The 15241-nt window shown below is 47.0% G+C and overlaps 1 protein-coding gene across 1 annotated transcript; it reads left to right on the forward strand.

The window, feature by feature from the left end:
• Positions 1 to 216: 216 nt before the first annotated feature.
• On the forward strand, positions 217 to 14417 carry SF3A1 (splicing factor 3a subunit 1). Its single transcript, XM_082491736.1, has 16 exons — positions 217 to 376; positions 2110 to 2222; positions 3989 to 4193; positions 5016 to 5273; positions 5704 to 5778; positions 6492 to 6642; positions 7124 to 7317; positions 7971 to 8088; positions 8200 to 8385; positions 8739 to 8860; positions 9039 to 9281; positions 9945 to 10155; positions 10946 to 11100; positions 12350 to 12451; positions 12681 to 12752; positions 13684 to 14417. The coding sequence occupies exons 1-16, from the start codon at positions 311 to 313 to the stop codon at positions 13783 to 13785; spliced, it is 2373 nt and encodes a 790-aa protein (XP_082347862.1). The 5' UTR covers positions 217 to 310; the 3' UTR covers positions 13786 to 14417.
• Positions 14418 to 15241: the final 824 nt, after the last annotated feature.

The raw sequence follows: 15241 nt of genomic DNA on the forward strand, positions 1-15241 counted from the left end.
CCGCGCAGGCCACGCCCCCTCCGCGGAGACCACGCCCCCAGTAATGGTACGCTCCTCCTGATCCGCCCCCCTGTGTGCCGCGCTAATGGCACTTCCCACGGCGCATGCGCCCTGCCCCGTCCGCCGCTCCGCGGGCTGCGCCTGCGCCTGAGCCTCTGCCCTCTCCGTCACTTCCGGCGCGCGTGCGCAGCGCCTGACGTGCGGCCGCCATTTCGTTCGCTGCCTCGTCGCTTTCCTCCGGCTCTTGCTCGTCTCGGCCCGGGGGCGGCACCGGCGGGGAAGCGCTCCCCGCCTGTCCTGAGGGAGCACCATGCCGGCCGGACCCGTGCAAGCCATGCCTCCGGCGCAACCAGCGCCCCCCGCGGAGAGCAAACCGGTGCGGGCCGCGCGGGCGAGGGGGGGAGGCCGCGCTGAGGCGGGGGGGAGGGGGAGTGGGGCTCACTGGGGCTATGTCGGTCTCTGGCTTTTTACTCTTCCTTCCCCCGTTCTGTTGTGTCTTGGACATACTGGCCTCCGCAGGAGCCTTTTCCCAGCTTTCCTGGCCGCTGGGGTGTAGCTGGAGCTGCTGTCCTGAGCGCACCTTCAGCGGCTTTACCACACCAGCGTCAGCCAGCCGGTGTAGGGGGTGATCTGACTGACAGTCTTGGGTGGTTTGGTGTAGCTAACATAATTAGGAGGAAAACTGGTGTCCCCCCCTCCCCAAAACCCCGGTGACTTTCCTGCACAGAAGTTAGCAAGGCAACTCAGCATCGCGGTTAAATGAAAACATCTCTCAGGCGTGGCGTTGCCTTATCGTTTAGCTCCTCAAGATTATATTGTTCGGAGGTAGTGGGAATGAAAACTAGAAATATTTATAGTGCTTTTCTCTTAACACTTTATTAAGACCGTATTTGACTTGAAAGCATTTTCTGCCTTGGAGCTCCTATGGATTTTGCAGAGCTAGTAGAGTTAGTAGTATTTAAAAGTTTCCCTGACTGTCCCTGTTAAGATTAAAAATATTTCCTATAGACCTGTTCTCTTTTATAACGGCTTTTCTTGTTCAAACTTACTTGGTGAGGCAGGAGGAGCAACATCTTTAGTATCTCGCAAAGAGCAGCTTCTGGTCTTATTGGAAGACAAAACCATCCACAGGGAGGGTTCTGGGACTTGTTTCAGTCCTCCTATAATATCAGTGAGAAAAATGCCCTGCAAAGCTTTTCTCTATGAAACAGCTTTTGATGTAACTGTAATAGGATTAAAAGCTATGTTTTATTTAATGTGGAGTTAATAATTCAGATTCTAGTTTCTTGCAGTCCCACAGGCTTCTATGAACGTTCATAACTTCTAAACCTGTTTAGCAATGCAGAGTATTCCTACATGTGTTGTTACAGCCATTCCCTTACGCTGCCTGTTGGCTCGGTGTTTATAAACCTACTCAGGGTCAAGGCTGAGATAGTAAAAATGCCAGGAGGACTTGTTTTGGTTCCCATGGAGGAGTCTTGTTGCCTTGTTGTGCCCGCCCCTGCAGCGGTGCCCTTGACAAGCAGACAAACGTCGTCTCCCACCCTGAGAAGCCGAGGAATTTGTTTGTGGGACGGGTGATTCAGACTGTTAAACCAGATCTTTGTGTCAGGAAAAATTCAATAAATCGCACACTGAGGAGGAGGATAGACGGTCCTGTGTGCCATTTGGATTGCTGTTTGGAATACTTAATTCTTACACGGCATTCATTAAGCATGGGATTGCAGAACAACTTGTTAAGGTGTGTTAGGATTGTTACTCCCAATGTAGATGAGGAAGCTGAGAGAAAAGGGAGATGAATTTTCCAACTCAGTCACCTGAAAATAAACCTAGTCTGGGTTTGCAGCCTAATGTGCTATTTTTTACCCCCTGATGCTGGAATATAGCACATTTACTCAATATTACTTAGTAATTATTATTATTAGTTCCTTCGTTTGTTTTCAGTTTTGATTTGGGCTATTTGAATTTAGTATCTTGACTTATTGCGAACACCACAATGAAAGGTATCCTCCTGTGCCACCACCTTGTCACCTTTTGAATAGTTGCTATAGTTGTGAGGCAGTAGTACAGTGGACTGTATATATGTGTATATATACGCTTTTATTACAGCCAGAAGAGGAACCAAAAGAGGAAGCAGCACCAGCCAAGCCTGTGGTAGGAATTATTTACCCTCCTCCAGAGGTGAGGAATATTGTGGACAAGACTGCCAGCTTTGTAGCCAGGTAAATGACACTGGTGTTGCCTTGTGTTTCCTGGGATTTTCATGCTTCTCCTCTTCAGTGCTAATGTCTGCGCAGCTCCAGACACCGAAGCAGGTCACAGTCCTGTGACTTTGTGTGAAGAATTTTAAGGATTGAGTCGGCACTAGTGAGACTGTGGGAAAGAAAGGACAATATTTTATTTACTACCACAGTTTTTCTAGCAAAGGGTGTCTTAAGTAGAATAAAGTCGTTGGCAAAATCTATAGCATGTGCAGCAATAACCAGGTAACAGTTCATGTTGTGAATGATCTGAAGAGGAAACAAAATTCCAGGTAGAAAGGGATCTTCGTTACAGGTGCTCCGTTGAGCGATGAAGCCAAGAGGAGTCGTGACTGTTTTATGGTGTGTAGGCAAATGGTAGGTGATGAACTTTCTGCTACAAGGGTGCTCATTTGCTTGTTGAGCCCTGAGGTTAAGTCCCATCCCTGTTTGTGTACAGCTTGGTAAGCTGCGCCAGCGGCTGGGACGTGTGTTCATCCAAGCCTCAGTCCTCTCTCTCTCCCTTGATAGCCAGAGGGAGAGAAGCGCGTGCCTCCAGAGAGCAGTCTGAGCCTCTCTTAGGATAGATAATCAGCTCGTGACGTGTATGGTATTTTATCCCCTGTTGACTGTAGCAGATCAATTAGCATGAGTATAGATGACAAATTTAGGAAAGGAGCCTAAAAGTTGAATAAATTTTACTCGCTTGGGCTTATTCCATTTTCCTAATGTCATCATTCTGCAAGTGCAAGCTGTTAGTGCTATGTAGGCCATCTTCCTCTGTTGTTTTTTAATGCTGGAGTATTTCTGACTGTCTCATCTCTGCATGAGGTCTCAGGGGACTGGATCCTGGTCTTCCTGCAGTGTACGAGTAGCACGGAAGGTAAATAGCCCTCAGTTGGCTGTGCGAATTCTTTACCTCCATGGCATCCAGACAGGCTGAATGCTGCGTGCTTTTGCCTCGCTAAAATGGATGGTTGTTGCTGTGAGTTTGAGACAATTACTAAATGCTGGTCTTGTCAAAGGCACTTATTGTGTAACTGATCTCTAAAACGCTGCCAAGGAGTGTTGGCTTCCTTTGAGGATAAGGAAAGGGCTGTGTTTATCCTTTGGTATTGTACAGACCTCCTTTTGGAAGAGGCGGAGTGTCTAAACAAGACTTGGAAGCATCAAGAGACTATAAAGAGAAACACACTACAACAGCTGTTAACTTTCTCAAACTACCCTGAAATAAATGGTTGTGCACTTTTCATGGGAGGAGTGGATGTTACCTGAACTAAAACTTAGGGCTGTCCTAAATGCAGCGCTCCGGTGTGGTCAATCTCTGCACAGGCTGATGGTTACCTACATTTTCCCTATATGAACTTTCTGGGAAAAGTCTTTAAAAGCCTCTTAATAGAGCAAATAAAATTAGTCTAGTAAGTAACTTGTAAACTTCATCCCATAAATTGTCTACTCCAGTCAGTCATCTTATGTTTGTCTATATCAAATGAAATTGTGGAACACTTGTGAGTGTGAGTTTTTAACTGTGAAGCTTTATAGCCTAAATCAGAACAAATGCCTTTAACTTGTCAGCGTACAGCTGGCTGCTACATCGGGTATGAGTTACTTCGAGAGACGTAAACTCCTTCCATGTAGGAGAGAAAATTGTCTTCTGAGGGGCTGATGCATCAACGTATCTTACTGTGAAGGGAACGTTTGCACTTGAGTTGATGCCCATTTATCTAAATAATCTTTTTTCTCCCCAGAAATGGTCCAGAATTTGAAGCTCGAATTCGTCAGAATGAAATAAATAACCCTAAGTTCAATTTCTTGAACCCCAATGATCCTTACCATGCATACTACCGGCACAAAGTCAGCGAGTTCAAAGAGGGTAAAGCACAGGAGCCCTCGGCTGCTATTCCCAAAGTCATGCAACAGCAGCAAAGTGCTCAGCAGCAGCTTCCACAGAAGGTGAGTATTCCTTTTCGCTTTGGTCGAAAACTTGGCTTCTAACTGGTTGTGTCCCATCCTTATGTTAAGCAGGAGGTCTGAAAGACAAGGCAAATGAAGGAGGTGTTTATACATTTGCAAAAAGAGGCTTGGAGTTTAGTGCCTGGGACTTTGTTTTGGTGCAGGTGTGCATCCCTCAGTTGCTGGTAACTCAAAAGTTGTGTGTGAAAGAGCCACTATGTTGTTCTACTTGTTTGTTTTAATTATGTTTAGTTGTGTATTGACTGGTACAGTGCTTGCATTAGTGATGGCTTGGACTGTATGAGTTTAGGACTCCTGCCATAGGCAAGTCTTTAGAATCCCTTGGAGTTCAGTTTGAGCTTGCTGCGTGCACTGTTTTGTAGAAATGTTTCCCTTTTTTCTGCCGGAAGGATCAACTTCCCCTTAAAAAGTGGAGTACAAAATGTTGCTAATCTTATTTAGTTGTGCCTTTATACATTCTGGGTGGAAAAAGCACACTGACTGAATCTGAGTCTTTTACATGCTTTGTATGGCCAGCAGTCATGCTGTGGGGTATTGACAGTCCTGGAGAATTATAGTGAAGTCCTGATAGTTTCCAGTTTTGTTAGCTGTTGGAGCAACCTTTTTTTTTTTTTTATAGTAGGCCTAAATACAGGTGTCCAGATATACCCTGTGGTACTAATTTTCCTCATCCTTGCAGCTGCCAGGATATCTATACTGACGTTGCTTTCCCGCAGCAGCTGAAGGGAAAATGGGCTCTCCCAAGCGTTTGGTAACAATTTCTTTCTTTAGTGACTGAGTCATCTCCATTCTGCTCTGCAGGTGCAGGCCCAGGTGATCCAGGAGACAGTTGTTCCAAAAGAGCCACCTCCAGAGTTTGAGTTCATTGCAGATCCTCCCTCAATCTCAGCCTTTGACTTGGACGTGGTGAAGCTCACAGCACAGTTCGTGGCTCGGAACGGGCGGCAGTTCTTGACTCAGCTGATGCAGAAAGAGCAGAGGAACTACCAGTTTGATTTCCTTCGCCCCCAGCACAGTCTCTTTAACTACTTCACTAAACTGGTTGAACAGTACACAAAGGTACTTTTGGCACTTTACTTGCAACAAGTTTGATTTTTGAAGACTACTGAAGCCCTACAAAACAGCCAGACTAGAAATATGTGCGGGCCCAGGAACCCATCCTTTAAGTCTTGCCCTTTAAGTATTTGGGTGGATATCTTGTACATTGTTGGCAACATGCAGCGCTGAACACAGCAGGCTGTTACTTAAATATATCAGACACTATTGCAATATAAGTAAAATTTGTGTTTTTTAAATATGGAGGGTAATTAGAAGGCCAAGAGTGAATATTTTAAAGTGCAAGTGTGAGCAATAAGAGGATTGCAATAGAATAAATGGAGCGTAGCCCCAGAGGGCTGCTGATATTATTGGTGTGGAAAGTGATCAATTGCTTTTAAGGAGGCATTGGCAAAAAGAATTTTCACCAACTGTCATGCAAAATGTGTTTCAGATCTTGATCCCACCAAAAGGCTTGCTCCTCAAACTCAAGAAAGAGGCCGAAAATCCCAAGGAAGTCCTAGATCAGGTATTGCATGAGAAATTTTGTACAATTCCTGAAGCATTTTGGTTATGTTGTGAATTCTTTCTCTTTGCGTGTTTCTGACTTATTGGCAGCAAATACAAATATACAGAGAATAAAATGGACGTGTCCCCTGTAGCCATTTGAATACAGCGTACCCAAGCTTGCCTTTAAACTGCTAGCTAGTGTTTATATTGGGGGTATTTTACTTGTGGCAGCACAGAGGCATAGATACTGCACAACACCACGTCCAAGGACTTTACAAAGTAAAATGTTTTCCTCTGACAACTTCACTGTGACACGTCAGTCACTTACAGTCTTTCCAAGCTGTTCTTTGTTACTTTTACTTCTGTCTTCATCACAAAGACTGCTTTTGCTTTGGGAAGGTTGTGATAAAGTCTCGGAATTCTTTGCTGGCTGTGAATCTTCAGCGATACCCGAGTCGTGTCATACCTGGATGGCTTGGTCTTGGCTCAAGAAGTCTGCAGTTCCAGCTTTAGAACACCGCTTTACAAAGCTGGTGCAGTACATTGCTCAACAGGCAAAACTGTAGTTTCTAAATGACGTAGAAATATTTCTTTGTTGTGCCAGGCCTCTAAAGTAGCGCTTGTTTAACTGCCCTGAAAGGATTGGTACCGTAAACTTCCAGATGCTGTAGAGATGACACTGATGTGTTTCTTGACTGACATTTCGTGCTTGCTTTACGTCTGCCTGTGCAGGTGTATTACAGAGTGGAGTGGGCAAAGTTCCAGGAGCGAGAGAGAAAGAAGGAAGAGGAGGAGAAGGAAAAGGAGCGTGTTGCTTATGCCCAGATTGATTGGCATGACTTTGTGGTCGTGGAAACAGTTGACTTTCAGCCCAACGAGCAAGGTAATGAAGTTAAGCGTTGTAACCTCTATGAAACTCTGCTCCCTTTGAGTAGGGAGTGCGTCCTGAAATGCTGGTTTTAGACATACACTGGGTTTTGCAGCTGCATATCCTTCAAGATGAAGGGGAAGGCTTTGTAGTGACAGTGTGCAGGGCTGCTTTTTTTCTGGAGTTGGTAGTGTTCTCCTTGCACAAAGTTCACGACTGCACTAGTGTCTGCTTTTCCACTTCCACCAGGGCAGTAGAACTTGTCCCACTTTCTAGTGGTACTTTCACCTGTAACTACCTTCATCTTCAGGTGTCATGCTGATGTTGGTCTGTACAGCCTCCATCCATTCTCTTCTATATACCTTGGCTCCCAGGATATTTTGATGCCACTGCTTTGTAAAGAAACGACTTTTCATTCAATAAATTGACATTTCTGTCTGTGCATTGACCAATGAAATGGGATAGAGTAACAGAAGCTCTGTTTTCTGCATTGTAGGGAATTTTCCTCCTCCCACCACTCCAGAAGAGTTGGGAGCTCGAATCCTGATCCAGGAGCGTTATGAGAAGTTTGGAGAAAGTGAGGAGGTAGAGATGGAGGTGGAGTCAGATGAGGAAGATGAAAAGCAAGAGAAAACAGATGAGCCCCCAGCCCAGCTGGATCAAGACACACAAGTGCAGGATATGGATGAGGTAATGAGCCAATAGAATCAGCGTTATTCTTGTCCCATAAAGTTTGTGTGGTTTATGATGCTCTTCATTTTCACTGTAAGAAGTTCCCCAGTTTCTTGAGGAAATGAGATTTCCTTATGATGGAATTTCAGAACAACCTGTTTCTTCTGGAATATGGTATTTTTAATGTTTTCCATGACAGTACAATTTCCAAGAGAGATATCCGGTATTTTTGTCATCTAATGGTGTAGATCTTATATTCCTGTGATCAAGCCTTTTGGACTTTCTCCTGCACAGAGTCTGAAACACTGTAAAAAGATGACTCATTTTAGGCTCTTCCTCTACCCACTGTATGTAAGCTGTTTTTCTGGTAACAAGGAACAAGAGCATGGTTAACCATAAGCCCCTGCTTGCCATGGTGTGGTAATGTGGAAGCTGAGGAGCATTTGCTTCCTCTTCTGGGTCAGCTGAATTTTTGAATCGTAATTATGCAGAGGAACCACTGTAGCATAGATGTCCAGAGGCAAAATAGCTCCATTGCTTTGAAGCTGCATAATCGGTTCTTCCAGTGTTGCATAGGATTTTTATGCCTTTCTCAAATTTTATGTGTGGGTATTTGACCACTGGAACTTGGTCATGGTTATTTTATTATTTAAATATATTTTTTTAATAAGGGCTCAGATGATGAAGATGAAGGTCAGAAGGTTCCTCCTCCTCCAGAAACCCCGATGCCACCACCTCTTCCTCCCACACCAGATCAGGTCATTGTGCGGAAAGATTACGATCCCAAAGGTAAATCCGGCTTGTGAAGGAAAGCTGTATTCTTGAATAATCACTGAAAGCATTTATTTCTAGGCTGCATCCTCTGATGTGTTTTTTAACAGTGTGGTTTTGTTTTTCTAGCCTCAAAACCATTACCACCCGCCCCAGCTCCGGATGAGTATCTTGTTTCCCCTATCACTGGAGAGAAAATTCCTGCCAGTAAAATGCAAGAACACATGCGAATTGGTCTCCTGGATCCTCGGTGGCTGGAGCAGCGTGATCGATCCATCCGTGAAAAGCAGAGTGATGATGAGGTCTATGCCCCAGGTCAGCTCCAGCATCTGAGGTGGCTTGCAAAACCCAGTTGCTAGATGAGTTTTGTGACCTCCTAGCATGCCTCCTCACTCTCCCATGTCCCACCAATAAGGACCATCTTCAGTGTAGCTTTCTGCATCATGTCCTTAATGTGCTGATTCTGTGGATACATTTGTCGTCAGTACATTGAAGCCTTTCTATAAAGTTAAAGGGCATTAGCTGCTGTTTTCAGTTGCATTCTCTTTTTAGAAAGAGCAGCACGTGGCCATTAGGTACCAAACAGTTTAAAGATCGTCAACAGAGGTTTGATCGTGTTTGACTTTGATTATATCACTTAAGATAAGAATTTCTCTTTTTGCTTGCAGGTTTGGATATTGAAAGCAGCTTGAAGCAGCTGGCAGAGCGCCGTACTGATATCTTCGGTGTAGAAGAAACTGCCATTGGTAAAAAGATTGGTGAAGAAGAAATCCAGAAACCGGAGGAAAAGGTAGAGTGGAAACTGGTTTTGGTTTTTTTAACAGGTTCCTGTAGTAGTATGAATGCTCCGAGAGGCGGGAGTCTTTTGAACTCTGTTCTTGCTGTAAAGCTGCTCTCTCGACTTATTTGTGGCTCGCACTGCAGTCTGGACAGGCTGGGGTTATTCTGATTTTATTTTATCCTCTCAGGTGACCTGGGATGGCCACTCAGGCAGCATGGCCCGCACACAGCAGGCTGCTCAGGCCAATATTACTCTCCAAGAGCAAATTGAAGCTATCCATAAGGCCAAGGGACTGGTGCCAGAAGATGACAGCAAGGAGAAGATAGGTCCCAGCAAACCCAATGAAATGCCGCAGCCGCCCCCTCCTTCATCGGCATCAAATCCCCCGGCTAGCGCTCAGCCTATCACATCCGTGCCTCGTCCACCCACAGTGAGTGTTTGGGCTTCCAAAAGCAAATTACTGTGGCCATAGTTAATTAGAAGGGAGTCCTGACGAAGGTCAAGGGTTATGACAGCAGGGTGCTGGTCTAGAAGCAGATTTTGCGTGAAGAAGATGGTTTAGGAGTAATTTGGAAATGTCAAAGTAACCCTATTGAATTTGCTGTTAAAAATGGAAAATAGGAGGAGTTTTTTTGTCCTTAGAGGTATCAAAAAGACTTGGTCAGCAGGGCAGAGGAAGAACCTGGGCAGTGAGATCTCGGAGGGAGAGAGCACCTTTTATTAGGTGTTAAAGGCATGATGCAGTGCACAAGTAGCTGTAGGTAAGAAACGTTCGCAGGTGACTCACTGTCAGTGTTCCTCTCCCAGGGGTTCTGCTGCCTGACTCTGAAATAGCTCCTTCTTTAAGACCACGGAGTGGCTTGTGTTCCGCTACCCAAGCAATGAGGGAAGGAAGAACCGTTTAATCTGTTAATGAAGCTTCTGTGCCTGTTTACAGGCAGCTCGGGCTGGCCGTATGGTGGGATTGCTGAGGGTCTGGTCTTTGGCCAGCAGAAATCGGTGGTGTGTTTCCCTGGTTATTTGAGTCAGGATTGTGAACGGCACCGACCATTCCTGCATGAACCTGCTGAGAAAAATTACCTTCTCTCTCCAGATGCCCCCTCCCGTTCGCGCCGCAGTTGTTTCTGCAGTTCCAGTCATGCCGCGTCCCCCGATGACTTCTGTGGTCCGTTTGCCTCCAGGATCTGTCATAGCCACCCCAATGCCACCAATAATCCATACCCCGCGCATCAACGTGGTCCCCATGCCGCCCTCTGCTCCTCCCATCATGAGCCCCCGCCCACCTCCCATGATAGTACCGACAGGTCAGTAACTTCTGCTCTTTCTTGTTAATTGTCAGCTGATTTCTCTATAATGTGGGCTTGAGCTTTGATTCTTTTTTTTTTTTTTTCCTTCTGTGCCTCTGATACTGGCATGTAGTTGGGATTGCAGAGCCTAACTCCCATCGTTAAGAATTTTGGGGTGTTTGATATGACTTACCTAGCAGTACTGCTTTTGGGGTCAAGGCTCCTCCTTCAGCATGAAGTAGAGAGAATTCTCTCTCGCCTATTTTATGCCTGTGTCCCCAGGAGCATGCCCAGGTGAAGGTTAAGAACCCACATTGCTTTCCAAAAGGAACCATAGCAAAGAGGAACCGCCAGCACCTCACTGGATGTTACAGCTTGTTACAGAAGTTGCTGCTGTGAGAGGAAAAGCTGTTGGCTGCCCTCTTTCCTCATAGTGGCTTCATAGCGTTAGGTGCTTTTAAGTTGAAAAGCACAATGTAAAAAACAATTCTTCCCTTTCTTTTCCTTTTTTAAATCGAGGTGCTGGCACCGCTGCATGCCAAACTGAGAGCGTTTTCTTTTTTTGCGGAGATCTGCAGGAAGCTCTTAGGCCGCTTGTTGTCTTTTCCTGGACTGTTTCCCAATATAATAGATCTCCGAACGTTTGAAGTTTGCATGTTACTGTCGGTTGTGTTAACTTCCTCCGCATATCGTAGCATTTATTTTCAGCCTTTACTGCTCTGCTAAAAGAGACTTTGTGTAAGGGAGTGTCTGTGTTGTACTCAGTGGATGACGGCAGGTTGTGTGGTGTCTCCCCATCCCATTTCAGCCTTTGTCCCTGCGCCTCCCGTGGCTCCGGTTCCCTCCCCGGCACCGATGCCTCCTGTTCACCCACCACCACCCATGGAAGATGAGCCAGTCTCAAAGAAACTGAAGAGCGAAGACAGCCTCATTCCAGAGGAGGAGTTTCTGCGCAGGAACAAGGTACTTGTGCGGGCTGGCTCCTGACGCTGCTGGGCTGTTTGGCCTCTTCTCACCGACGGGGCTGGAACGCCAGCTCACTGCACTGAGGGGAGCCGATGTGCAGGAGTACTTCGTAGAATCATAGGATGGTTAGAGTTGGAAGGGACCTTAAAGACCACCTCATTCCATCCCCCTGCCCTGGGCAGGGACACCTCCCACCAGCCCAGCTTGCTCCAAGCCCTGTCCAACCTGGCCTTGAACACCTCCAGGGATGGGGCAGCCACAGCTTCTCGGGGCAACCTGCGCCAGGGGCTCACCACCCTCACAGGAGAGAATTTCCTCCTAATATCTCATCTAAATCTCCCCTCTATCAGTGTAAACCCATTCCTTCTCATCCTATTGCTCCACTCCCTGATCCAGAGTCCCTCCCCAGCTTTCCTGGAGCCCCTTTAGGTACTGGAAGGGGCTTTTAAGGTCTCCCCAGAGCCTTCTCTTCTCCAGGCTGAACTCCCCCAACTCTCTCAGCCTGTCCTCATAGGAGAGGTGCTCCAGCCCTCTGATCATCTTTGCAAGGGGGTGACTTGCTGAGGTGGCTCCTTCCTGCTGTCATTCCCGAGCAAACTGAACTGCTTTATATTTCACTGGAAAGAGCAGTGCAGCACTACATGCAGATGCGAAGGCAGCACGATGAGCCTTCCGCAATTAAGGGCAGCGAGAGGCAGGTTTATAATAATGTAAAGAAGAACTAATGCTGCTAATAAGCTTTTAAGCAGAGGAGTGCTAAGCTGGAGGTGCAAGGAGATTGAATATATCAATGTCAGCGTGACAGTATGGTAACGTGGTATATTCTGTAAAAACATGAACTAAATGTTGGACTGAATTTCTCCCTGAGGAGTACCATCATCGCGCGTTGGGTTTTAAGTCCTTTAAGGCGGCTCTGTGGTTTTCCTGGACATCTGCACAGAGCCGTCTCCTGTTGAATGCTTCATACGTTCACTCTGCAGTACCAGTAGTGCGTGTGATGCTTGGGGAATGGCACGCAGAAGGAGAAATCCAGCTAAGTGTTTTATTTTGGTAGCAGTGAAGTAATTTTCTCAGCATTGAGGCAAATACATTTCTGCATGTTCACTGAGAAGTCCAGATATGTGGCTAGTTTTGGAAATAAATAATTTGTCTGCCGCTGTGTGTTTATAAATAATTTGTCTGCCGCTCTTTTATCATAGTCCTGAGTCTCCTTGCCTGTAAGAGACGTTATCTTTGTTTCCTCCAGGGTCCGGTCACGGTCAAAGTCCAGGTTCCCAACATGCAGGACAAGACAGAATGGAAACTGAACGGCCAAGTGTTGGTGTTCACCCTGCCGCTGTCAGACCAGGCATGTAGTTTATTAACCTGGCTTCTACCCCTTCCTGTTTTCCTGCCCAGTTTCTTCGCTTTGAGAAGAGCGGTTGACCTGCATGGCAGGAGCTATAAAACCCTGGATGTTCCCCACGCTGCAGCCTCTTTCCCAGCAGGGTTGGGTGACTGGGGGAGCGGTACTGCCCATCCGTACAGCGGGGGAGGGGAGGAGAAAAAGCCTGAGCAAGCTCTTTGGTTCTTCCTAGGTGTCTGTTATAAAGGTTAAGATCCACGAGGCCACAGGGATGCCGGCTGGGAAACAGAAGCTGCAGTACGAGGTGGGTATAAGCCCTTCAGATGCTCTTTGTTACCTCGGTGCTTTCTCACATGCAAACTGCCTTTTTACAAGAAGAAGTTGTGATGTATCTACAGAGGTACTGGGAAGAGCACCGGGAATGTTTCTCCTGTCTGTACAGCACACTTGGTTATAGAACCGTGCGCTGTTACAGCAGGACAGGCCTTTAGTAGGTGGCATCAGTGGATCTTCACGTTGTTGCTGCTGCAGATGGGTCCTCGAAGCTTGATGGCTTTCTCTCAAATCAGCCTATTATTTTATTGGAGGTTTTTTGACATTTAAATACAGCGGTCTGGTTCCGCTGATCTGTCATCTGTGCTCTGGATGGTGGGCGAGACTACCCTGAAACTCTGGCGGGTCTGAAAAGACGTCTGAAGGGAAGAGATCTCTCTCTCTCTCTTCCTCGTGAGACCGGAGCTGTTAGAAAGGCACAGTTCCTATTGAATAACTTGTTTCCAGTCATGCATGTGCACGGGCACAACCTGCTGCCTAAGCATTGAACTTTGTGCACTTACCTCCTCAGGAGTTCAGCTACGGGCAGATAATGTGTTAACCCTTAGCAAGAAGGGAAGCTTAACTGATGGGGTTTTTAAGGGGGAAAAGAAAAATGGGGGGAATGGAGCCTAAATAACTTCCCTTGTGGTGGTGACTATAGATATTTTTGTAGAGGTTTATAGTGTATATTGTCTGTTTGTACTCTTGCGTCGTTCCCAGCGTGTCCACCTTCTGAGACACTGGGCTCTCTCCGGGGTTTTTCAAAGCCAGCAGCATTCTGTCGTCACCCTGTTCCGGGATTAGGGCTGGGAGGGCTCCATCTCGGGGGGGAAGCGGGTCTGTGGGAAAGCAGCATGAAGATTTCTGCCGTGACTGAGGTTTTGATATTTTATATTTTTTTTCTTTTCTCCTTCCCTCAGGGCATCTTCATCAAGGATTCGAACTCCCTGGCTTATTACAACATGACAAGCGGCTCCCTGATTCACCTGGCGCTCAAAGAAAGAGGAGGCAGAAAGAAATAGGAGCCCTGGAGCCCAGAGACATAACGCGGCTGCGTTGCCTTTTGTGTAACCCCAACCCTTCCAATCCTCCAGCCTTTTCGGGGCTACTGCGACTGCCTGCCAGCTCTGGTTTGAAAAGAGAGACTGTGAACCCTGTGTTTGGGTGGCTGAGGAGAGGGGGGGAGGTTGGTAGAGCCCTGAAATGTGTCAGTGTAGTGACCTAGTACCTAACCGCAGTGGTTTATTAGTGACGGGTGCTTTGCTTGAGTGCTGGCTCCGCGTTGAGTTCCCCCGTGAAGCGGCATTGAGGTCATGCCCAGCTTAGCCTAGATCCATCTTTAAAGGATTTACGCTGACCAAGAACATCATCTGTCCGACTACAGTGCTTGCTGCTTCGTTTAAGCTTTTTTCTAATTGAAAACGTCTTCCTTCTCGACGCGCTTATTAAGCCCCTTGTTCTTTCTCCATCTCTGATCTATCTGCACGAGCCTCTCGCGCTGACCCTGGCTTGGAAATTTATCCTCCCTCAGCATGAGCGTACGTGGCTGTTCCCTGCGATAATGCAGATCTGGGTCTCTGCGCACTTAAAACAGCTTCGTGCTGCTTCTGTACAGCCTGTGATTTGTTTAATAAACACGCGTCTCCGAGCAGGATTCTCTCTGCCACGTCTCCCCTTCCTTGGGGTTTTTTTTTGGGGGGGGGAGGGGGGGGGGGTTTAGGTGCTGATGTGCCTGGCTTCAGAGCACTCAGGTGGGTTGCGGGGAGATACATTGGGGTTTTGTAACTAAGCAGTTTATTACAGGAAATCCTTTTGTTTTCTAGGAAAGGGGGTTGTTAAAATTTCCCTAGTGCTACACAGTTACTCCTGAATATAAAACGTGCACGTGTGAACGCTTTATGGCGGGGGGTGGGGACAGAAAGACTGCTTTGAACTTGGTGGGAGTTTTATCAGAAAAGGTGTTTTACGCTGTAGATGGTGCAACTGGTGCTTCTGGGCTCTGGAGAGCACACAGGTCCGGCAAATGCTGTGCGTAGAGCAAAGTCAATCGACAGAGATGTATGTGCCAAGGAAGAGGCGGTTGCCTGTGATTTGGGTACCGCTGCTCTTCTTTTGGGGTCATCCAAAGCCATGGATTTATTTATGATTATTTTCTAGTGGTGGTCAGGCGTTATGGCAACATCCTGTTTACCTCGTTCAGCGCGTAGGGGAGAGAGGGATGAAGCGGGAGGGAAGAGCCGGCATCCTCCTGCTGTCCTTGTGCTGCAGGGAAGGAGCCTGGCACTGGCCCAGCCCAGGTGGCCGGTGGCCCCCCCGGCCGCGGTGGCCAGCTGCTGCCCCTGACGGATTGCCTCTGTGTCACACGAAGGCAGCTCGCTCCTGTTGCTGTATTCACATGTGGGCAGAGTGTTTGGTGCCCTGAAGAAGGGTGCGATAATGACTTCACTTTTGCTTTTGAAAACTAGAGGATAGGTACAA

The sequence above is a fragment of the Vanellus vanellus genome, assembly GCF_965231255.1.
Source record: "Vanellus vanellus genome assembly, chromosome: 16".
Taxonomy (NCBI): domain Eukaryota; kingdom Metazoa; phylum Chordata; class Aves; order Charadriiformes; family Charadriidae; genus Vanellus; species Vanellus vanellus.